The sequence below is a fragment of the Bidens hawaiensis genome, unplaced genomic scaffold (genome assembly GCF_021521415.1).
Source record: "Bidens hawaiensis isolate Kalapana, Puna unplaced genomic scaffold, B.hawaiensis_p1.1 tig00020909_1, whole genome shotgun sequence".
NCBI classification, from domain to species: Eukaryota; Viridiplantae; Streptophyta; class Magnoliopsida; order Asterales; family Asteraceae; genus Bidens; species Bidens hawaiensis.
The window spans coordinates 312,282-337,497 of NW_027493225.1; the positions used below are offsets into that span (position 1 = coordinate 312,282).

The 25,216-nt window shown below is 34.0% G+C and overlaps 2 protein-coding genes, 1 long non-coding RNA gene and 1 pseudogene across 4 annotated transcripts; 3 read left to right on the forward strand and 1 right to left on the reverse strand.

Moving 5' to 3' along the window:
* The first annotated feature begins 1,462 nt into the window (after positions 1-1,462).
* On the forward strand, positions 1,463-4,091 carry LOC143562094 (beta-fructofuranosidase, soluble isoenzyme I-like). Its single transcript, XM_077050005.1, has 7 exons — positions 1,463-1,786; positions 1,906-1,914; positions 2,084-2,940; positions 3,010-3,171; positions 3,271-3,506; positions 3,603-3,690; positions 3,801-4,091. The coding sequence occupies exons 1-7, from the start codon at positions 1,498-1,500 to the stop codon at positions 3,990-3,992; spliced, it is 1,833 nt and encodes a 610-aa protein (XP_076906120.1). The 5' UTR covers positions 1,463-1,497; the 3' UTR covers positions 3,993-4,091.
* A 54-nt stretch (positions 4,092-4,145) lies between these two features.
* On the reverse strand, positions 4,146-5,132 carry LOC143562095 (uncharacterized). Of its 2 annotated transcripts, XR_013140421.1 has the most exons (3): positions 5,075-5,132; positions 4,580-4,657; positions 4,146-4,471 (listed from the first exon to the last, which is right to left on the reverse strand). It is a non-coding gene; the product is annotated as an uncharacterized LOC143562095 (long non-coding RNA). The 2 variants fall into 2 exon arrangements; XR_013140420.1 differs by lacking the exon at positions 5,075-5,132 and having other exon boundaries at positions 4,580-5,025.
* A 124-nt stretch (positions 5,133-5,256) lies between these two features.
* On the forward strand, positions 5,257-8,735 carry LOC143562096 (beta-fructofuranosidase, soluble isoenzyme I-like; annotated as a pseudogene).
* A 6,967-nt stretch (positions 8,736-15,702) lies between these two features.
* LOC143562097 (reticulon-like protein B16) lies at positions 15,703-20,411 on the forward strand. Its single transcript, XM_077050006.1, has 5 exons — positions 15,703-15,845; positions 19,199-19,379; positions 19,476-19,617; positions 19,789-19,858; positions 20,154-20,411. The coding sequence occupies exons 1-5, from the start codon at positions 15,704-15,706 to the stop codon at positions 20,321-20,323; spliced, it is 705 nt and encodes a 234-aa protein (XP_076906121.1). The 5' UTR covers position 15,703; the 3' UTR covers positions 20,324-20,411.
* Positions 20,412-25,216: the final 4,805 nt, after the last annotated feature.

Consider the following 25,216-nt stretch of genomic DNA (forward strand, 5'->3'; position numbering starts at 1 on the left):
TTAGGGTCATTGGTTTCAACTTCCGGGCCCATTGGTCCTTTTTGTTTTGTACCAGTCAGATTTTGGAACGTGAGATCGTCTCGGGGAGTTTCAGTTTGACTGTGAGGTGTTGTGTTGAAGGGATGGTTACTGGTGGTGCGCGCAGTGTCACGCGGCGCCCTCAGAACCTGATGTCCCTCATTAACATCCTCAAGCTCATTATCCTCCAGAACTTGATTGTTGTTTCGAACACCGGAAACCATGGTGAAGATTTTCAGAGAGAAAATTGATGAAATAGTGGTTTTGTTGCCGTTGTAACAGGTGATGGCGCCAATGAAGAAGCGTGTATCGACTTACTTGTATACGATCAACGTTCCTCGGGTACGAGTGTGCTATATCACCGATGGTTTCCGAGATACGAGTTCTTCCACCTACAAAACGAACAGCACCGTGAGCTTACCCCTCAGAAAGGGACAGAGGGGTCCTCTTTGGGGTAACCCTCCGGTGTGAGAATCAGATATTGTAGGAGAGGATAATCAGGATGTGAAAATGAGTAAAGGACTTAGAATATATTTTCTTTCCTGGCCCCAACTGTGGAGGCGGCCTAGTATTTATAGTGCTAAGGTTTCCAATGATTTGGCTCAGACCCAATTAGGGCCTTTTTAGCCTCCACCTATTGCTTCGCGCCACGTGTATTTAGGACACCTGGTGCTCTTTCATTGATTATTCTCTGACCAAGGTATTTCACCTGACCCATGTGCCATCACGTGGTAGCACATGGGCTTTGCTGAGTTGTCCACCTTTCATTGGCAGCTGTCAACCTCAGCACATTCTTTATTCCTTAAAAGATACATTTTGGAAGGTTGTCTGATGAGCACAATCATGGTTGTCCTTATCCTGATTTGGATTAGATTATTGTCTCATTTATGCGCCTATCATGAGGATGCGCGGGGTCTTCTCTTATTCTCACACTGAGTGTGCGCGCTGTGTGTATATGCGATATGCGCCACGCACAGGTGTTTCGTGTGCTTGCGCATAGGTTTCGGCTTTGTGTCTTCGTGACATCTTGATTTCAAGCTTCTTATCCGTACTTTATGGGTTGACCCGCCCCGCTCGATGTTGGGGCGGGTGCATACCCCTTCATGTATCATGTTTAATCTCGTGTTTGTTTTTATAACATTAATATTTTGTTTTCAGATTGTAATTATTCTATCAAAATTAATATCTTGTTTCTTTTTCTTCAATTCATGATTTATTCGACTTTATAATACAACTTATATTCATTCATCGAAATAAAAATATTATTTAACCAACTCGTGTTACACACGGTATCTAACTTAGTGCAATAATATAGCATAATAGTATACAGTCTAAAACGATAAATAACATAATATGATACAATGTAATACAATAATATTGATGCATGCACCTTGCTAGTTGGATTGTTAATTGTTAGCCAATATCAACTTATAAAATGTAACAAAGTCTCTAAACTCACTTAACCCATTACCCTTAACCATGAAAACCTTGGAACCCTTTAGTGACCTTGAACATGCACGCAACCACAGTTCCATACAGAACGACCCCGAACCACCACCAGCCACCGTAAGAAAGCAGTTGCTCGCCAGGGTTCCGTCCAGTCTCACATTGGTTTCTTTCTTTTTCATTTTAACTTTTGTACTCCTCATCCTGAACAACCAACTTTTCACTTATTTTGCCACCAATTCAACCCCGCTAGAGAAATCAGATCGCCTTACCTGGCAAAGAACAGCTTTCCATTTTCAACCGTCAAAAAATTTTATTTACGGTACCATATAATTACCCGATCAAATTCACTATTCTTTTGATTTTTTCAATATTAATTTTTTTCCTCTTGTTTTATTTCATGGTTATTGATAATGCTCTTGGCTAAACTCTTTGCTTTAGATCCTAACGGTATGTAAATTTCCATGTTATTTTTTATTTTAAATTTTCAAAAAGCCTACAAGTTGGTGTATAATGTTTGTAACCATTTAATTACTCTAATAATTGTTTTGTCATTTACTTATGTCATATGAACTATATGAATTTGTACTAAATTTAAACATTAAATTAACTTATTTAGGTCCATTGTTTCACATGGGTTGGTACCATCTATTCTATCAATACAACCCATACGCACCGGTTTGGGGCAATATGTCATGGGGTCACTCCGTGTCCAAAGACATGATCAACTGGTTTGAGCTTCGGGTCGCTATTACCCCAAGCAAATGGTATGATATTGAGGGTGTTTTATCGGGGTCTACCACCGTACTCCCTAACGGTCAGATCTTTGCATTGTATACAGGAAACACTAATAACTTTTCCCAATTTCAATGCAAAGCTACACCTGTCGACATATCTGACCCACTTCTTGTGGAGTGGGTCAAGTATGAAGGCAACCCAATCCTTTACACTCCACCTGGTGTTGGGCTAAAAGATCATCGGGACCCTTCAACAGTTTGGACGGGTCCCGATGAAAAACACAGGATGATCATGGGATCTAAACGAAACAAGACAGGACTTGTATTTGTTTACCATACTACTGACTACACAAACTACACATTGTTGGATGAACCGATGCATTCGGTTCCCGATACTGATATGTGGGAATGTGTTGACTTTTATCCGGTTTCATTAATCAACGATACTGCCTTTGATATGGCTGCATATGGGTCGGGTATCAAACATGTGATTAAAGAAAGTTGGGAAGGACATGGTAAGGATTGGTATTCAATTGGGACATATGATGCGATAAACGATAAATGGACTCCCGATAACCCAAAACTAGATGTGGGTATCGGGTATCGGTGTGATTATGGAAGGTTCTTTGCATCAAAGAGTCTTTACGACCCGTTGAAGAAAAGGCGGGTCACGTGGGGTTACGTTGGAGAATCGGATCAAGCTGACCATGCCATCTCTAGAGGATGGGCTACTATTTATGTATGTTACTTTCATATTTGAACCTTTGCTTTAGAATAATAAAGTGTAACGTGTTCGTTTTTGTATCAGAATATTGGAAGAACAGTGGTACTCGACAGAAAAACCGGGACCCATTTACTTCATTGGCCGGTTGAGGAAATCGAGAGTTTAAGATACAGCGGTCAAGAATTTAAAGATATCGAGCTAAAGCCGGGTGCGATTATTCCACTAGACATAGGCACAACTACACAGGTACAAGATAATAATAATAATAATAATAATAATAATAATAATAATAATAAACGTTGATTTTAACTTATATATTTTTACATAATGTAACGACCATTGCAGTTGGATATAGTTGCTACATTTGAGGTTGATCAAGATGCATTAAAATCTACACATGAAACTAATGACAAATATAGTTGCACCTCGAGCTCGGGTGCAGCGGAAAGGGGAAGTTTCGGACCATTTGGAGTTGCGGTTCTTGCTGATGCAACCCTTTCAGAGTTAACACCAGTTTATTTCTACGTCGCTAAAACTGCCAATGGAGGTGTGACGACACATTTTTGTACCGATAAGCTAAGGTAACATTAAAAAAAACTAGAACTAAAAACTTAGAATTTATATTGGATTAATTATAATCCTTAAATCACAAAAACTAAATATTAAAGAAAATACAGGTCGACACTCGACTATGATGGCGAGAGAGTAGTGTACGGGAGCACTGTCCCCGTGATCAATGGCGAAGAACTCACAATGAGGATATTGGTAAGTAAAGTTTCGAATATACATCTTCTTGTATTATTTGCTGAGTTTTAAAACTATATACATATATATACTATGAATCTATGATAATATGTTTATATGTAATATATAAGGTGGATCATTCGGTAATCGAGGGGTTTGCACAAGGAGGAAGGACGGTAATAACATCAAGGGTGTATCCCACGAAGGCAATATACGAAGACGCGAAGCTCTTCTTGTTCAACAACGCCACCCGTACGAGTGTGAAGGCGTCCCTCAAGATTTGGCAAATGGCTTCTGCTCAAGTGAAGCCTTATCCTTTTTAATTACCATTCACATATGAAGTGTGATTTGTGTTATCATTGATTGTTTAGACTATGCCTTGTGCTTTATATACAAAACAATGAATAACAAAAAACCGAGTAAACTGAATAACTGCTTACGACGAAGAAAACTATAGATGATTAAGGAAAAAAGGGTTAATCGACAAAAAACCCACGATCAAATATTAAGTATCAACACGAATAGTTAGGGACCAAAAGAGAAAGTTGCGATTACAAACGGTGAATAAACGAGAACCAAAAAATACATGTAAACTTATTCATCTTTCATTGTTTTGCATACACAAGGGTTAAAGCTCAGGGTAAATGTCCAAACTTTTGAAGAACCGCAACACTGAATGCTGTCGGTTAGCCGTCAACTGTCCTTCAACTTAAGGGCATTCTTTCTCATACACTTCACTCGCATACTTCCAGTTTATCACTTTCGATATGTTCTTCAAATAATCTGGTCTAACATTCTTGTACTGCATTCATGTGTAGATAAAACACTCAAAACATAAACAAATGATCATTACATTGGTTTCTAAAACCATATGCTTGTGTAGATCATATCAAAAAGCTTATGTGATTACCTGTAAGTAGTATGCATGCTCCCAAACATCTATGCCAACCAGCGGAACCAAACTTGCACCTTTTGTAACCAGTGGGTCCTACGAATAGACATTGCGTGCACGACAATGGTAAGGAAGTGTCAGACCTACAGTTTGACATGTCTATTCGACGCGTATAGGCCTACAGGCATTGACGTCTCGTGTAGTACGAGAGGCCTGGAATTCATCACTGAAGAACTATATGCCTCGTATAGGCCATAATATCTCGTTCTTGTTCAAAATTTTCAGATTTTTTTTCCCAAAAATTTCACCTTCACTTGAATACACGCTATACTTCTCGTCAGTGTCATTTGACACCATCTGACATCTATACGACCCTTATAGGCCTATACAAGTTATAGATGTCAGATGGTGTCTGGATATAACGTCCTGGTCTGAATATCTCACGCCATTTAATAACATGTTAAGCATCTTGTTATTAAACAAGTGTCCAAGAACAAAAGTAGCAATGCATACCTGGTTTACAGTTGTTTCAACCACAAGCCTTTTCAGCTCCTTGTCCACTGCAAGCCACTAATAATATAGTTTTAAAGTTTTAAAGTTTAAACAAATGAAAGCATTTAATATACAAGATGATGATTAGAATTAAGTAATGTAATCAATACTAATAAAGTAGCATTAAATATATTAGCATTAATCACCAATTAGCTCGTGTATAACATGGGGACAAAGTCACCAAGCTCACTTCCTCTAACCATGAAAACCTTTGAACACTCCAAACCACCATCAGCTGTTGTAAGAAAGCGATTGCTCGGTAGGGTTCCATCAAATATCGTACTGATTTCGGTGTTTTTGACTTCATCTATCTTAATCCTCATCCTATGCCAACCTAAGAATTCGGTGCCGAACAAATCTTCCCAACAATTTCCCAGTCTGATCGCCTCGCATGGCAAAGAACAGCTTTCCATTTTCAACTCGCAAAAAATTTGCTTTTCGGTACCTATCAAAGTCACTATTCATAGTCAATTTGCAATCCTACTTCATAGAACTGCGGTTTTCGTCTCTGTAGTTCGTTCAAATTTGCTATTTCAGTCCAAAAATTTAACGATTGCTACTCCGTCCCAAGAGTTTCATTTTCATTGCAATTTTCGTCCATGTGGTTTGCTGAAATTTGTTATTTCAGTCCAATATATGTTAGCAAGAAAGATGAAATTTGTAAAGAAAATGAAACTTCATAGACGAATATAGCAAAATTTAACTTTTTGACTGCAAAATCAAATTTGAACAAACTAAATGAATGAAACCCGCATTTCTCTCTTTTAATACTCATATTAATTGTTTTCTTTATCTTGATTTATTCCATGTTAATTGATAATGTTCTTTTCCGGACTCAATGCTACAGATCCCACTGGTATGTAATCTTTCTAATATTAGGGTATTTACTTTACACTTTAAATGTGAATATATTATTAAATAGGTGTGTCTAATGTAATGTTGATTACTATATTATTGCTCTAGTTATTTCTAATAGTTATTTACGTCATAAAATAATATGAACTTAGGCCAGCAAATGAATCAAACGTTCAGTAAAAAAGTTGATGAATTACTCAGCAAAAAGTTTGTTTATCTAATAAACGAACAAACAACAAAAAAATAATGTGTTTAGTTAACAAAAGAACATTATGTCTCGCTTGTTTCTTATGTTTGCTTATGTCCGATCATTTAAATTTGTTTATGTTAGTTCATTTGTGATCTTTAGTTTAAGTTTCCGTTCGCTAATATATTCATTCTAATAAAATTGGACCATTACTACTTAGTCAATTTTTAATGACGTTTAGCTTAGTTAAGCTCATTCTTCACATTACTTTAACCTGGTACAACTTCGTTAAGCTAGTTCACATATGTTCACTGTCGTTCGTGAACCAGCTGTTTATGATGTTAATAACCAAGCATAAATGAACATGAACATTTTCTTAACGAACGAACACAAACAAAAGATCCTTGTCCGTTTTAATTATTTGTGTTTGAGTGTTTGTTCGTTTACAAGCCTATATGAACTTGTTGACTTGACAAACTTCTTTTTAGGTCTATTATTTCACATGGGTTGGTACCATCTATTCTACCAATACAACCCATATGCACCGGTTTGGGGTAATATGACATGGGGTCACGCCGTGTCGAAAGACATGATCAACTGGTTTGAGCTTCCGGTTGCTCTGAGCCCATCTGAATGGTACGATATCAAGGGAGTTTTTTCAGGGTCATCCACCGTCCTCCCCAATGGTCAAATATTTGTATTGTACACTGGAACCACTAAGGAATTTGCCCAGCTACAATGCAAGGCTGTTCCTGCCAACATATCTGACCCCCTTCTCGTCGATTGGGTGAAGTACCACGGCAACCCAATCCTTTACGCTCCACCAAGAGTTTATTTACAAGATTTTCGAGACCCTTCAACGGTTTGGATGGGTCCCGATGGAAAGCATAGGTTGATCATCGGATCTAGACGACACAAGACAGGGCTTGCACTCATATACCATACTACCGATTACAATAACTATGTGTCGCTAGATGAGCCATTGCATTGGGTTCCCAATACAGGCATGTGGGAATGTGTCGACTTTTACCCAGTCTCATTAACAAACGATGCCGTCAAGAGGTGCCTATGGGCCAGATGTCAAATACGTGCTTAAAGAAAGTAGGGATCGATATTATGAGGATTGGTATTCTATTGGGACCTATGATAAACGATAAATGGACTCCTGATAACTCTGATTTTGACGTGGGTATGGGCTATCGTTGTGATTATGGGAAATTCTACGCATCCAAGACTCTTTACGACCCATTGAAGAAAAGGCGGGTCACATGGGGTTACGTTGGAGAATCGGATAAACTTGAACATACTCTTTCTAAAGGATGGGCTAGTATTTATGTGCGTTACTTTCGTATATAAACATTTATTTAAAAATAACAAAATGTACCAAACATTCTCATGTTAGTTTTTGTAACAGAATATTGGAAGAACCGTGGTACTAGATAGAAAGACCGGGACCAATTTACTTCATTGGCCGATTGAGGAGATCGAGAGTTTGAGATACAACAGTCAAGGACTTAAAGAGATCACACTAGAGCCGGGTTCGATCGTTCCTCTAGACATAGGCACAGCTACACAGGTTCAAGAGAACAATATTATAAGTTTTTATATAATCTAACTAGCAATCTATTAGTTTTGTCTTGTTGAATTTTATCTTAATAAATCGTGACCTAACTTGTGATAATTGTAGCTCGATATAGTGGCTACGTTTGAGGTGGATCATGATGCAATAAACCCCAAACATGAAACTAATAACCAATATGGTTGCAAATGGAGCTCGGGTGCAGCCAAAAGGGGTAGTTTCGGACCCTTTGGAATTGTGGTTCTCGCTGATGAAACCCTTTCAGAGTTGACTCCGGTCTATTTCTACATGATAAAACTTTCGAAGGAATCTTGACAACACATTTTTGTACCGATAAGCTAAGGTACATGCATGAAAATTTTTATAAATACCTTTTATAGAGTTCCTTAACCTGTTAAAAATATATAGAAAAGTTTGAAATTTGTTTTAGGAAGTATTTAAGTAGAAGTTGTTTGATATTAAGTTATTTGTATTACCATATTAAATTTAAAAGAAAAATGCAGGTCATCACTAGATTATGATGCTGAGAAAGTAGTGTCCGGGAACAGTGTCACTGTGGTTGATGGTGAAAAACTCACAATGAGGTTATTGGTAAGTAAAGTTGTAAATATATGTAATTTAATTTATTATTCATCAAATTTAAACTATATACATATATTATGGTAATATGTTTTTATTCAAAATATATAAGGTGGATCATTCGATAGTTGAGGGGTTTGCACAAGGAGGAAGGGCAGTAATAACATCAAGGGTGTACCCGACGAGGGCAATATATGACAACGCAAAGCTCTTCTTGTTCAACAACGCCACTCGTATGAGTGTGAAGGCATCTCTCAATATTTGGCAAATGGCCGCTGCTCAAGTGAAGCCTTACCCTTTTTAATTACCATTTCACTTCTCTCATGTTTCTTCATTTTTGATAACACCTACAAAGTGATTTATGATTTTATTGATTATTTTCATATTATATGTCTTGTGTTTTCTATACAAGACGTCGAATATTAAAATCTCAGCAAACAGACATCGCTTTCTTACTCGGGTAGTATAACACTGAACACCTTTGCCCGTAGGATGCCTAATTCTCGTGTCCTTTATGAATTCCGTTTATTAATAATAACCAACCATAATCGAACAACCAAATCACACCCGACTGAATACGATTATGGTTCATGTTAGTTTTACTCTTCTTTTAAATTGTTTAATCAAGTAAGGTTAATTTATTATTTGATTATATATGTTATAAGCAAAGAAGAATATTTTATTTTAATTTTAACATTATAGTTTTTAAATTTTTTTGGATTTTGTGTTTTTTTCTAGGATACACGAAACCCGATTAGCCCAACCCGAAAAAACCCGAACCCGAATTACCCGAACCCGAGAAACCCGTGAGAGATTTGAGTCGGGTTTCGGGTCAAGATTTAAAACTTTGAAACCCGAATAACCCGACCCGAAAAATCCGAAACCCGAAAAACAAACCCGAAGAACACCCTACACATCATGTCAACACTACAAATCACTAACATACAATCTTATTCCACCATATATGAATCCGTTTGACTTATCTCAATCATAGCCATCTTTACATATACTTGTTGATACAAGATGTTAGAACCAATTACAAGTATTCTAATACAAATGTTGGATTAACTTATTTAACTACCAACTTAACCCCTTTGTGGTTCATTTCACCAAGAATTCATCATTTTAGTTTACTAGCACATGTCTTGATTCAAACGATATGTAAGGGTGTGATGAATTAACATTTCCCGCAACACGCTCATTAGTAATAAATTACAACAATATATTCTAACAAAAATACCTTAATATCACCACTTATATAAATATAAAACAAAATCACCATCACCTTTGCATGGGGTTAGCATATACATTCATCATGTATTCATGTTCAAATGAGATGTCTCAACCATATGCACCAATGTGTATCATAATATTCATGTCATGTCATCATTATGCTCAGTTACCCTTAAATCCACAACATACACACATAGTTCATCATAATATCCGGCAATGAAGTATTCATTAGTTTAAATTTGACGAATAATAACATCGTCTATTTATAATCTAAACAAGGATATATTCCAAATTTCATCCATGGTCTGTCACGCATTCAAGATTAACAAGAAAATTTAAGTGTTAGGTTAAGACATACTTATCAAACTCGATCTTCCCCTTCTTGAAGATGGTTGACACCAACATTATAGATGGATTTGTAAACTTAAGGTGACACTACATATGTGTTCTGTACGTAGACTGCAGACGTTATACGTTTTAAAAAAACAAATTGCACCTCAAGTGATTCTTCTCCGTAATGAATTGCTTTTCAAGGACACACACTTCACACTTGTTTGATGACAATCTCAAAACTGAAATTGTGATTACTCTTCATGGTTTCTACTTTCTAATGTTCTTTAATAATAATTTGGCATAAATGACCCATAGGCTTTCATTACCTAAGATGACAACACTTCAAATTATGAACGGGTTGAAAAAATTAAAATTCTAAAAATATTAATAAATAGAATTTAAAGATCAAATTAACATTTAACCAAGTTACTCAAATGGAAGGGTTTAGACAAGTGTCGCTTCTAGTTTCCATTTGCGATTATGTTAACACCAAATTCAATTTACTATCATGTTCATCAAACATAAGTTCACACCTCCCCTTTTACAAACCTATTCAGCAAACATAAGTCCACGTCTCCCCTTTTACAAACTCTAGTATAGCTCTAGTATATATATATGCCCATGTGACACATGTTGAAAATATTATTTCACCATATTAATAAATATAATCTATGAAATTTTATAAACCAAATAAATATGTAGCCTAGTAAATTAAATATAATGAAAAATAAAATACTTCAAAAACTTATTGCATTATACAAAATTTGATGTATTTGAAATATTGCAATCACTATACTATCAAAATAAGACCACCGTATATTCTACAATTTGAAGTAGTAGAGCAACTTTTTAATCAATATTTCCAGCTCCTAATTCTTCAACACTTTTGCAAGCTCATAAGCTCCTATCGGACGGCCGTCTCTTCCACCATTAACCTATTTATATTTATGTTTCTAAAATATGAGTATTACTAATTAATAATTATATATTATGCATCTAATGTGAATGAAAGGAAACACTACATTGATGCCAGGCGTAACAAAATCCAACGCAAGTTGTTCCGACCCTTAGTCATCCCAACCAAAAACCCCTACCAACCCGAACAAAATAACACCTTTTTAGTCGACCCATAATGACCTGAAGTGTGAACCCCTTGTGACATCAGTTTACCACAATCCATACACCAGTTCAAATTAATAACCAATCACTATTTGGTTAATTTGCTTTGGTTTAGTGAGTTAGTTCGTCGGTTTTCGATTCAATTAATAACCAAAACCAAACTTAAGCTACAATTTCTGATTAAAGTTATATGAATAGTTTGGTTCAATTAACCAAGGGTAAAAAAAATTGACCAACCGATATTCGGTTAATCAGTTTTTGTTTAATTCCGGTTAGTGGTTCGCTTAATTACTTATTTCGATTTAATATCACCTTGTATAAAGTTAACCTTGCGGATCTACACATTTCCAGCAAGTAAATTGTGAAAACCTCAAAATCCAAGCACGCATGTTATTAGATAAAATCATTTCTAAAGTCTAAACCATCCACAATATTCCAAGTAGGTAAACTTCAAATTATAAGTTATGGTCTGTATGGTAGTATTATTGTCTGCAATGCATTCCACTTTCAAAGTTCCCAGCCCATTATTTGCTTGATCTCCCAACTTTGGATCATCAATAAGCTAAATCATATATAATAAAAAAAATATTCTTATGAGCATATAACCCAATTCCTTATTTATAATCGATCCAAATGCATAGTAATATTATATGCATCTGATGATCACATCTTGCATCAGCCTTTAGACCATTGACTTTTATTGGTTAAAATAGACCACTAAAGTCAAACTACCCGAGAAGTCAAGTTTGTTGATGAAAACAAACAAACATAAATGAACACAAACTAACAAATATTAAACCATTAAGTACATGACTTATCGAGGAAATTTTTTAAGTTTTTTTTTATTAATATGTAAACAAACATAAATAACATGACTTAAATGAATGAACATAAACGAACGTTTATGAACATAAATGAACAAACGAAAAGGTGTTCATTTCCTTCGTTTAAGAAATGAACACAAGTTTTTTGTTCATGTTAGTCAGTTTATCATAAACAAAATTTTTGCCGAATAGTTCACAAATAATTCATTGAGCGTTCGGTTGGTATACATATAAAAAATAAACAAATATTACAATTCCAGGATTGTCTCTAATCTAGTTATAAAAATAATCACCTTTTCAGTCCCAAAGAAACAAACTAAACATTAACATGGGCCATATCTTTTTTAGTTAAGTTGATGATAAAAAATTTCTTACCCAACATCACATTCCCGAATTCCCGAATTGCCCTTCACATTATTATTATGCAACTCTTTGTAAAAATTTAAAAGTATAAGTAGCAGCTAAGAAAACTAACCATTTTTCTTTGATTATTTTATTTTCCATTCTCTTGGTTAGAGGTGTACAAATCGGTTTTTTTTTGAAAACCGGTTTCGGTTTTTAACCTATTCGGTTTTTTCTTTAAACAAAAAAAACCGGTTTTTTTTAAACCGGGACCGGTTTAAACCGGTTTCGGAAGCTTAAAAACCATAACCGATACAAACCGGTTTGTAACTGGTTTTAAAAAACCGGTTTGAGAAACCAGTTTAAATAACTGGTCTAAAAACCAGTTTGTTACTTGCTGTTTTTTTTTTGCTGTGCAGCTGCTGCTGTTTTTTTTAAAACTTTTTTGCTGTTTTTTTTTAAGAAAATGTAGTTTTTATAAACATATCTCAAAAACTACCCAATTTAGCTCGTTAATATATAAGTGGACTCCTACTCGATGAACAAAATATAAAAGATGGGAACAAACCTTCCCAAATATATCGGGCTTCCGAGGAAGATTCTAGACAGAAAAGCAGATGCAGCAGGTTGAAGTGGATTATAAAGTGCAACCGTTGTTTTAAAAGCGTCTCTGCAAATAAAAGGGTAGCATAGTTATAATCAAAATTTCAAACTACCGTTGTTTATTTCACCAAATATAAAAAAAAGCTCCACCTTTATTTTGTTTACAAAACTTATAGGCTATAGCCTCTTCAAATTCCACAAAATTCCCTCATCCTCGATGACAGTTATTTCGTAACTGTTGGGCAAGAAGGTGGTAAGAGCCCAAAAATTAGATTATTAAGCCATTTAAGCAATTCTTTCACCCTTGCAATGGCATTGACACAATGACACGTTAGTATCAATTCTGCATCAAATAAGTGTTCTTAAGTCAAACTGACATATGGTCAATCTTCCAACAAAAAATTATTTACCATTTTACCTTTGAGCTTTAAAATCTTCCATTACATCAAGAAACATGTTATATTTCTCCTGTTAGTCTAGAAATATATCTTTTTTACTTCATATATGCCAACACATCGTTGGTTGCGTGAGACTCCCCATATTGCTTCCATCATCACCACCACCAACACCGCGTCCGCCTACCATTCCTTCACTGCCTCATCCCGGGCCTTGCAGTTGGCCATATCTATAATTAAAAAAAAGAACATTTAATATTTTAGCATTAAATAAAATGGAATCATATGATACATATAAGCAAGATAAGTTATAACTTAAGAATCACATATGCAAGTTTGTACTTATAATTGTATTTAAGGATACTAAACAACAAATTCAGTGACTAAAATGTGTCATATGATACCATTTGATAAGTAATTCTAATATTGATTATGCTTTCCATTTACAATTGCCTAATTCCATTTAAAATTCTGATATAATCAATAAATCACAGTTCAATGACATTCAGAATCCACACAGCTCCGAAATGCAAGAAACAAAAACTGATAAACACGTAACCCATTGCTAATTGGACTCTAAACCTTACAAATAAATAAATTAAACCGGCCCATGATTATGTAAAGCCATAACATAAACATAAGCATATAAATAAAACTTTTAACTCACAGTTAATTAAGTAATTACCAAACCCATAATAACCAAAAGACCAAAATGTTAAAAATTGTTTTAAAATAAGTTATAAAATGTAAATTAACAGTAGTCAATCTCAAAACATATATGATAACTTTCTATTAATTGTCCTTGCTTTTTACTACCTTGAACATATGAAGAAAGAAATAATATTTTTGTTTTTGCCCGTTGCATAATTCAATGGTTTCATGAAATAAAGCAAATATATAATAAATCTTAACTTTGTTTTTATTTCACCCTGTATTATTTATTTAAACATTTAGAATGCGTTTTTGAAAACAAAAAATCCAACCGGCATATAGATAATAATTACAAAACCAAAAACAAAGTGATATACATAGTTACTTCTCTGTCATAGTGAAATTGTTTTTGACAACGAAAGTGAAAGTTACATCGAGGCTCGCACATGTTTTGTGTGTATGTGTGTATATATATAAACTGATTGTAACGATGACACAAACTCCCAAACTGCGATATTAACAAGTATTACAATGAGGCTCGAACATGTTTTGTTGTACCCCCTGTGAATACTCTTTCAATATGAAAAGTTCTTTATGGGTCGAGATATCGTCGTTCAATGAATTAATATGACTTGAGAGGTACAACAATTATTAAGAAACAATCGAGTTAGAGCTGTAGCCATGAGCGCTCTACAAACTACAGACAGACTAACAAGTGGAATGAACGTAATTGACACCGGAGCTCCGCTAACAGGGCCGGCTATAAGGAAGGGCCGGGTGGTCGACGGACCCCGGCCCGACATTCCGATAGGCCGGAATTTTATTTTTAAAAAAATTTTATATATATATATATATTTATGAAAAACAGTATATATATATATATAATGATTAAATTTAATTACACAACTATTGGCTTGGTTTAGTGGTAAAAGGGTATGACTTTTAACCAAGAGGTTGTGAGTTCTAACCTAGACATTTTAACCATATTTTCATAAAAAAAATGTTTTTTACACAACCAAGTCATAAGGCTCAAAAAATTAAGACTCATTTAAAAATTAAATTGTTTAAACCCAACAATAAACCCTTTTTTATTACGTCCAAAAAAAAATTTGCCTTCGGCCCAAAAAATTTTAACCATTCTCGGAGTCGGGCCTGTCCGCTAAGTGTTAGAGCCGTATCTACGGTATTGCAGACGTTCTAACGAGAGGAAATGACGTAATTAGAACGTCTGCAATACCGTAGATACGTAATTGATACGGGAGCTCCGCTAAGTTTTCCGGTCCATGGAGAAACTATCAAACATACATGAGATAGATCTTCCAAAGAAGACATTTTTCTAATAAGCACGTCTCCATCAACCTTTTTTTTTTTACGCGCCTATAGAGATGAGATCGGTATCGTACCAGTATTGAAAATCAAAATTTTTTGGTATCTTTAGTTCATGCAAAATTCGAGAAATATCAAGAAAACTCAAAACTTGATACACGTGTTTGTAATTATAGAAACAGCCAGTTCTCAGGTACTAAACTGCAACACTTCCAATCTACAAAGTGCCATCTCCACTTTGGTGGGATGGTAAAGGCTTAGGCCTTTGGGTGAGAGGTCCAGGGTTCGATCCCTGGTAATGACGGTTTATTGTAAATAGTAGGAGGCAAGCTTAAACATTCAAAAAAAAAAAAAATCTACAAAGCAATAAAACGTAACAAAAGCAAATTCAATTCAACGCAGGGAGAAAACAAAAACAAAAACGAATACATACCTAATCAACCTTCAATTCAATTTCCGGTACGTAATACTAATAATACTACTAATAATAATCAAATCACTTCAACATTTACTACTTCAATTCAATCTCAACTGATTTCAGTTCAATTCTCGCAGTGAAATCCAATGGACGATTCACGAGATGCCTGCGATCACTTTGATAATAATAATAATAATAACAGTGCCACGTGTTCAACCTCCACAAGTTCCGGTTACCGGTTATTTGACCGCCAGGCCACAATTCATCAGTTGATGGGCGGCGGAAAGAGTACGTTTCGTTTTCTGTTAATAATTCGTACTGTAATTGTTACTAGAAGTTAATTATCATTATTATGACTAATTGGTAGCAGTTAGTGATTCTGTATGTGGAGAATTAGGTTTTAGTTAAGGAACTAGTATTAGATTAGATTTGAAGTAGGAGACTAGTGTATTTGACCTATAAAAACACAATTTTATTTTTGCTAGAAGCTAATTATTATGAATAATTGGTAGTAGTTAAGTGATTCTGTATGTAGAGAATTAGGTTTTAGTTATGGAACTTGTATTAGATTAGATTTGAAGTAGGAGACTAGTGTATTTGACCTGTAATACATGAATTTATTTTTGCTAGAAGTAAATTATTATGAATAATTGGTAGTAGTTAAGTGATTCTAGATGTTGCGAATTAGGTTTTAGTTATGAAACTAGAATCAGATGCACGCAGTTTGTATCGGATTTGAGGTAGGAAGCGAGTATATATGACCTATAATTGTTTTTTCTCAAATCCTACTGTAATTTGCACTAGAAGTAAATTTTAATGAAAATTGTTAGTAGTTTAGTGATTGTATATGTAGCGAATTAGGTTTTAGTTATGGAATTAGTATCGGATTGCACTTAGTTTGTATTAGATTTGAATAGGAGACTATATTGGTAAACTTTATGTAAAATTGTTATTATAGAATCCTTTAGGTCTAGCTTGTATATATGTATGTAGTATCCGTTAGTTAGGATTTAGTTGTGAAATTAGTAACAGATTGCACATAGTTTGTATCAGATTTCAAGTAGGAGACTAGTGTATTTGACCTATAATTGTTTTACTGCAATTTTTGGTAGAAGTAAATTATTATGAATAATTGTCAGTAGTTAGTGATTGTATATGTAGCGAATTAGGTTTAGTTATGAAAGTATTATTAAATTAGATTTGAAGTAGGAGACTAGTGTATGTGATCTATAATACACAAATTTGTTGACGCTATAGAGTAATGAATTGTTCCTGTGAGACTGTATTGATAAAATTTCTGTGATACTGCTATTATTATGAATAACTGTTAGTAGTTAGTGATTCTGTATGTAGAGAATTAGGTTTTGGTTATGGAGTTTGTATTAGATTAGATTTTAAGTAGGAGACTAGTGTATAAGATCTATAGAAACAATTTGTTGGCATTATAGAGTGATAAATTGTTCCTGTGAGACTGTATTGATAAGTTTTGTGTGTAACTGTTATTATTGAATCCTCTAGGTTTTGATTGTATGTGTGTGTAGGTGTGTGTGTGTAGTAACCACTAGTTAGGATTTAGCCATTTAGGTATAAAACTAGTATCAAACTGCACATAGTTTGTATCGGATTTGAAGTAGGAGACTAGTGTGTTTGACCTATAATTGTTTTTGTGAGAATGCATTGATAAATTATATGTAAAACTGTTATTATTGAATCCTTTAGTTTTAGCTTGTATGTATGTGTGTAGTAACCAACTAACCACTAGGATTATATGTTATGAAACTTGTATCAGGTTGCACATAGTTCATATCAGATTTGAAATAGGAGACTAGTGTGTTTGATCAATAAAACACAAATTTGTTTACATTGTAGAGTAATGCATTGTTCCTGTGAGACTGTATTGATAAATTTTGTGTGAAACTGTTATTATTGAATCCTTTAGGTTTAGATTGTATGTGTGTGTAGGTGTGTGTGTGTAGTAACCACCAGTTAGGATTTAGTTATGAAACTAGTATCAGATTGCACATAGTTTGTATCCGATTTGAAGTAGGAGACTAGTATGTTTGATTAATAAAACACAAATATGTTCGCATTATATAGTAAATTGTTCCTGTGAGATTGTATTGATAAATTTTTTGTGAAATTGTAGTTATAGAATCCTTTAGGTTTAGCTTGAATGTATGTGTTAGGATTTAGTTATGAAACTAGTGTCAGATTGCACATAGACACATAGTTTGTATCAGATGTGAAGTAGGAGACTGGTGTATATGACCTATAGTTGTTTTTGTGAGACTGTATATTCTATGTAAAACTGTTATTATTGAATTAGGATTTAGTTGTGGATTTAGTATCAGATTGCACATAGGTTGTATCAGATTTCAAGTAGGAAACAAACCTATAAAACACAAATCGTTAACATTGTAGAGTAATACACTGTTTCTGTGCGACTGTATTGATAATTTCTATGTAAAACTGTTATTATAGTCATCCTCTAGGTTTAGCTTGTCTGTGTGTGCGCGCGCGCGCGTCAGAATTGAAGTAGGAAACTAGTATATATGACCAAAAACCTGATACATTATTTCTGTGATATTTTATTGATAAGTTTGATCAAAACTGTTATTATTGAATCCTCTAGGTTTAGCTTGTGTGTTTGTATATATGTATATGGCTACAAATTCAGAACTTCTAGTAGATTCATTTGGTTGTGTAATTGATGGATGATTCTATACACTGTATCAGAATCTGATAATTACTGTATATATGTAAATTTATCTTTTAGCAAATTTATAGTTTAGCAAGTTAGGATTTAGTTATGAAACTAGTATCATGTTGCACATAGTTCATATTAGATTTGAAGTAGGAAACTAGTGTATTTGACCGATAAAACACAGATTTGCTCAAATTGTAGAGTAATTAGGGCAGTAATCGAACCGAAATGAACAAGGCCTTGTTCTTGTCTGTTCGTTAAGCTTTTAGCAGACAAAGAAATGGTTCACACCTAACCAAACGAAGATTCTTGTTCTTGTTTGTGTTCGTTCATTAAGGAAATGAGCTTGTTCGTGAACGGTTCACGAACAAAAATGAACGAGCAAAAACAATGTTTAATTTGGCTAACCGTGAATGGCCAGTGCCAACGGTTCAGTCAGGTTACCAAGTTTGTGTTGGTGTTTATTTTAACATTCGTATATTAATTTTACATAAATTAATCGCATAATTTCTTAAATCTATATGATAAGGTTAGAGAAGTCATTAAAAAGTTTTATAAACCTGTAATGAATAAAGTCAACAAACATAAACAAACAAACAAACAGTAACGACATAAATGGACGTAAGTGAACACATTATCAAATGTTCACGAACACAATTGAGCGAACATGACCTTCGTTTGTGTTTGCTCATTTAGTTAATCAAACGAAATTTCTTGTTCATGTTCGTTCATTTATACTTTGTTCTTGTGAGACATGAGAGTGTATTGATAAGTTCTATGATAACTGTTATTATTGAATCCTTTAGGTATGGTAGTGTATCAGAATCTGATTTGGAGATTTCTTATCATGCTGCAATTGACTTGTTAAATTGCTGTTTAGTGATATGATTTAGTAAAAATATGATTGAATTATTGTTTTTGCTGCTTAATTATATAGCTGCTGATGTTCTGTTGTGGAAGAGGCAATGGGTTTCATTGGGCATCATTGTTGTTGCAACTGTTGCTTGGCTAATATTTGAGCGGTCGGGATTACCATTTTTAACAGTTTGTTCTGATGTTCTGATGCTGTTGATTGTACTGCGGTTTCTACATGCCAATTATGCTTCTTTGAGGGATAAGTATGCTTGTTTTGACCTATATATATATTGTAATATTGTAAAATAGTAAGATTATCCTTCTTCTGGTAACTTACTATAGCTGTTTTATAATTGCAGACAGATTCAAACATTACCTGAACTGGTTTTGTCCGAGGAGATGGTCAATTATGCTGCTGCATCTTTTCGTATTAAAGTGAACTATTTGTTACTCATGGCTCATGATATCACCCTTGGCAAGGATTTCAGGCTGTTTTTCATGGTTTGTGATCTTAACTTCATAAGAAATTTATTAGTATAGTATTTAGTGCGCTATATACGAAACTAATTATTTGATTACTGTCACTTGAAGTCACAATAATCAGATATATATTTTCGAAAACGCAATTATATCAAAACATGTTTTACTTATTCCTTTCTTTCAAATACGCAGGTAGTGGGATTTCTGTGGCTGTTATCTGTCCTTGGTAGTTTTATTTCTTTCTTCACGCTTGCATATATAGGTATGAACATCAATCTTCATTATATGCTATTATGTTTTGGTTCCACCGTTTATGGTCATTTTTTATACAAGCTCTTGCTGTGTGTGTTTTTGCTTGCATGTTAAAATTAACACCGATTTTATCTCTAAACGATGATTCTGTTTCTGTTAACATTAGCTTCTTGCTGAATGTGGTTTCTATTATTTCATCAAAAACCGTTGGTCACGATCTTTTTCTTAACAATAATTTCAGTGTGTCGGATATGATTAAGAAAACGGAATGTGGTTTTTATTTTGGGTTTGAAATGTGATGTCAGGAACGATTATGTCAGTTACACTACCTGCACTGTACAATAAATATGAAGAAAAAGTAGATGGTGTTGCTGGTACGATCCACAGAAGCGTTTCGAGACATTACAAGTTAGTTGATGAGAGTGTGATGAACAGAATCCCTCGCAATGTTGTACCCAAGGACAAACCAATGTAAGCAATACTGTATTTTACTTCCATTCCAACTGTGTTACATAGCATTGAATCCTTATTGATTTGTTAATGCACCATATGATTGAGGATTTAAACAGTTAGGAAGAGAGATTTAACTCTCTTCAATTCATTTAATACATCGAGAGCAGGAGCGTAAATGAGCACATGGGCTACTCGGGATCAAATCAGTAGAAGCTTGAGCCCGTGTAAGCCCATGAAACTAAACAAGTCGAGTCAAGTATATATTGCTCAGGGGGGCAGAGGGGTTTTCGGGTTTTTTTTTTGTATGCCAATGATAAAATCTAAAGGAATGAGCTCGGGCCGCACATTGGCTCATTTGGGCTCATTAAACGACCCAACTGATGCCAAGCCTGCTTAATAATTTACCCGTCGAGCTCGCATTTAGAACACTAGTCTAGTAGGCTCGACTCGAGCTTGAGCTTGAGATAGTAAAAGTGTAAATCTCTAACGAGTCGAGCCCGAGTATTACCGAGTTTAAAAATGAAAGTTTGAACTTGTATGGTCTGTTATCTTATGCAGTTACTGTTGTTAGAAAAGTAAAAAAGTGTGGGGTGATAACCATATTAACTGCTTTGGTTAGGTATGTATAAGATTAAGCATTAATAATATAAAATAATATACGATAAATGTGATGAGAGTAATGCATGTTGAGCAACTTTATGGTAATGCAAAAAGTGAAAAGTGATTATATTAAAGAGTGGTCATGAAGTGAGTGTGGGTGATCATTCTACTTTGCGACTTGTCACGTGGTGTGGGATCAACCAAACGTGCACCTTATTAATCATCATGTTCTTTTTTTAAGTAAAAAAGAAATATATATTCACAAAAAATGATGAAATGACACCAAACAATGGAACATGATTTCATGAAAGTGTTCCTAAGCTTGCTACTTTATTGGATTTCATATTTCTATAATGAATTTTTATGTGTAGTATAGAATATAAATATGCATCTAGATCTACATTCCATATATATCTTTAATAATCAAAAGGTGTCACCCTTCAAAATAATAATAATCAAAAAGTGTTGCTAGATTATGGGAGGTTGTGTGTAAGAAAACAACATTGACATGTAAGACGGTCGTATTATACGAGGTCATATAACATGACAAACCGGAACATCATACGACAATAATTTTGTATATAGGTCGTATGCATTGGTGTTGTCAAATTGCACGGCTCGAATTTTCCATGTTATGACTTTTTTCACCCATTGTGTGTAAATTTAAAACCTCACAAGTTCGAGCTGTATGTTTTTTAATTTCTAACAAACTAGTATTAAGAGTTTAAGACCCTTGCATAGCGGCGAGGGCGTAAAACGGTTAAAAAACTAATATGTTTAACCCAATTATGGTCTTGAAATCTTTAGCCCATTAAAGCCATTAAATATATGAAAAGTAGAGACTCGGCCATACGAAAAGTAGACGTGAAACAAGTACGCGCGTTCTAAATAATAATTACAATAAACCGTAAAAGAAAGGAAAAAAAACTAAAAGTTGAGAGTCTAAATAGTAATTATAACAAATTATAATTCATTTTATCTTTGGCAAAATGATAAATTTATGAGGTAACTGCAATTTGCACCTCTATTATCAACACCAAAACGCAACATGTGACCCCCATTTTTAAATTTAGCCCACCTGAGGCCCAGGCGTTGTAATTTTCATACAAATTTAGTAGAAACTTATAGCAAGAACTCAATTTGTTACGTTAAAACCATATAATTACAACCATATAACAAAAATATATTACATTAGTTCTAATAGTTTAAATGTCTGATAATACTACTTTTTTTATAGCCTCATTTTATGTTCATGTGCCGTCACTTTCTTGGGCCATTACTCTAATGCATGATCCAAAACGAGTGTCGTTCATAAAAAAAAGGAAATATATTATAATATTATCACCTCAGCTTGTGCTTCAAACGATGACTCTAGATTTGATGATTAATTGGTGGTGTATTGGTTTTTATTAATTTAAGTTTTTATTTTTTGTTTTTGTTGTTGTTGGTTTCAACTAACGAATTAGCTGATAACGATCCAACATTTTATCATATTTGTTCTCAATGGTCTGCGACTAACAAAATTCTAATGCCGTTAGTTCCACGTCATTGAAAAAATTTTTTGGCTGAAAAACTCATAATTTTTTTCGAAAACTTAACATTTACATCTTAAGCATCTTTGTAACCTTATATTGTCTGTCTCGTTTTATTTAATTATAGCTCATTAATAGCTTTCTTGGGGATTAAGTTGTAAACCCTACTATGTTCTCTATTTATATTCATTGTACTTGTAATATTTTCATCACGAGTGAGACAAAAAGCAATAATAAAAGTTTCCTGGTTACAGTCGTTGGACGTAGGTCAGTCGACCGAACCACATAAATATTGCGTGTTCATCTTCGTTCATCATTTTTCTCGCGGATTTGTGTTTGTGTGTGTGTTGCAATACCCGAATCCCTAACAGTCGTTGGAGCCCTAGAACCATCATCAAAATCGGTTGGTGGTGCTCAAGTGGTGGTGATTGGTTGGTGGTGAGTCAGCTGGTGGTGGTGTTTAGCTTGAGTTTTCCGGAAAAAAATGACTTTTCCAGCCAAAAGCGTTTTTACGGCGGCTTACAAGTGCCAGCATTAGGATTTTGTTAGTCGCGGATCGCTGAGAATTAATGCGTTAAAAAATTAGATCATCAGCAACTTACTCATTAGTTGGGATCAGCAATGACCAAAAGACTATAGTTAGAATTAATAAAAAACTATGCGCCTTAATTGTTTGTTAAGTGATTGTAATTGGAGAGTAGAGTAAGGCTCTAATTAGGGGCAATTTTGTGTTGACTATGACTCGCTTGGTCAAACCCACGACAATTACAACAAAAGATAAGTCAAAAGTTAAAAATCAAGTTTGTGGTAACGTGATCCGTACGACGGAGTTAGATGACTAAATTGGATAAAGTGGTCACCTGTTAATTAATTAACAAAAAAGTTAGTGATCGTAGTAAATAAGGACATTGTCAAGTCAATGTAGAGTAGGGAAAAAAAGTTAAATGTAAATAGTGACTAATAGTCTAATGTTATATTAACTTCACTTTAATTGCGGGTACGAGTGTTATGCGGATTGTACCTTAGAGTTTTGAGTTTCTCGGGTCAAGTGCTTGGGGTTTGAGAATTTCAAATCTAGAACCAAAACCTGGCCCAAATCTCTGCCAAGTTTTCCGGGTTATTTAGGTTCAGATTTAATCGGGTTACGTTGGGAAGAACAAAAAAAATTATACTTGACCGAGTATTAAGAACAAAGATGGATACGATCAAACAAAAACCTATAGAATCCAACAAAAACCTGTAGTATTGTTGAAGAGAAATTGAAAAGCGTAAAGTTCGTAGAATTAGTAGAATAGATTAGCAATTAGAAATATAATAGTCATCGAACTTAAATCGATTGAATGCTAATTGATGAGTCGGATGAATCTATGATGTAATTCTAAACGAATGAACACACACAATTAGGGTATTAAACGCATAATTGGGTCGGATTGACACGAAACCCACAAACGAGTATACGGTAATCAAACGAATTAGAACAGTCAGAGTCGGGGTAGCGTGAATTCGGGTCCGGGTAACATTAATACGAGTACATCCAAGTTTGGGTAAATTGTTTCTTGAGTTGGGTTTCAGGCTGTAAACAAAAGTAAAAGATCTAATTACCGGCCAATTAACACCATAAGGTACTTAATGTAGCGCAACAAAGTGTTGGACAAAACCTTATATATTTTAAATGATGAAGATTGTTAGTCTATAAATTATTTAATTTAAAAATGCATCACATATTTGATATTCTTATAAATTATAACCGGAAACTAGTGATCAAGATACCACTTTGCCAACTTTGTATTGTATGAAGGTGTCAGTTGCTAAGCTATTCGACTTTTGTTCAATTAATTTTAAAAAATTTCTCTGATAATTAATTAATTATTCTGATTAGAAGTTAGATGTTTCAACCTAAATCTTTTAAAATAACATTAAATCTCTGACTTCTTTCTATTTAATAAATAAATCAAGAGTGCTTCTTTTTTCTCTCAAATAAAAGTTTAAATCAATTTAAAGTCATAACTTAGTTATGAATTGAATGTTTTTTCAAGACACACAACAACCATGACAAACATGCTTCAACATATTTCAAACAAATACCAAACTGTGTTGGAGAAAATTAAACCAATATAAATACACAACCTTTTGTTAAATAAATTAAATTTCATAAATGTTGAATTAGAAAAAAAAACAAATAAAGAACTTAACAGAAAACATAATGTCGGATTACAAATAAAGATAGTAAAAAGTATTATTAGCTGACCGAATGACTTAAAAATCATCTTCTTGTAATGTTTTTGTTTTGTTTTTGTTGCTAGCTTTTGCTAGTTTTGGTTCAAAAAAAAAATTGTTTGTAAAATAAAAACAGTCTATTTTTTATATTACATTCTCTAAAAAAAATTCAGTAAAACAGAAAATAAAGTAGTGTAATTAATAAAACGCGTTTAAAATTTTGTCACGTTTCATTAATTCTCAACAAATAAAAAGAAAGAAAAATTAAAAATGGATTATGAAAGTGATTGATTTTTAGGTATGACCAACACTAGAGACACCCATGTGCACATGCCTTGTTACATTACATTTATTAGAAGGTGTCTTCTTGTCGAAAAATAGTTTTCATATACAAATTTGAACCACCCAAATTACAAGAAAGGGAATAAAAGAAAAATAAATAAAAACATAAAATGAACGGTCGATTTTGTGTTTTCATGTTCGGTATAAGATTACGTTTTAACATGCTTCGTGCTTAATATCTTTGGACATATAGCTGTAGTGTCGATGTCTGGTATTATTCATAC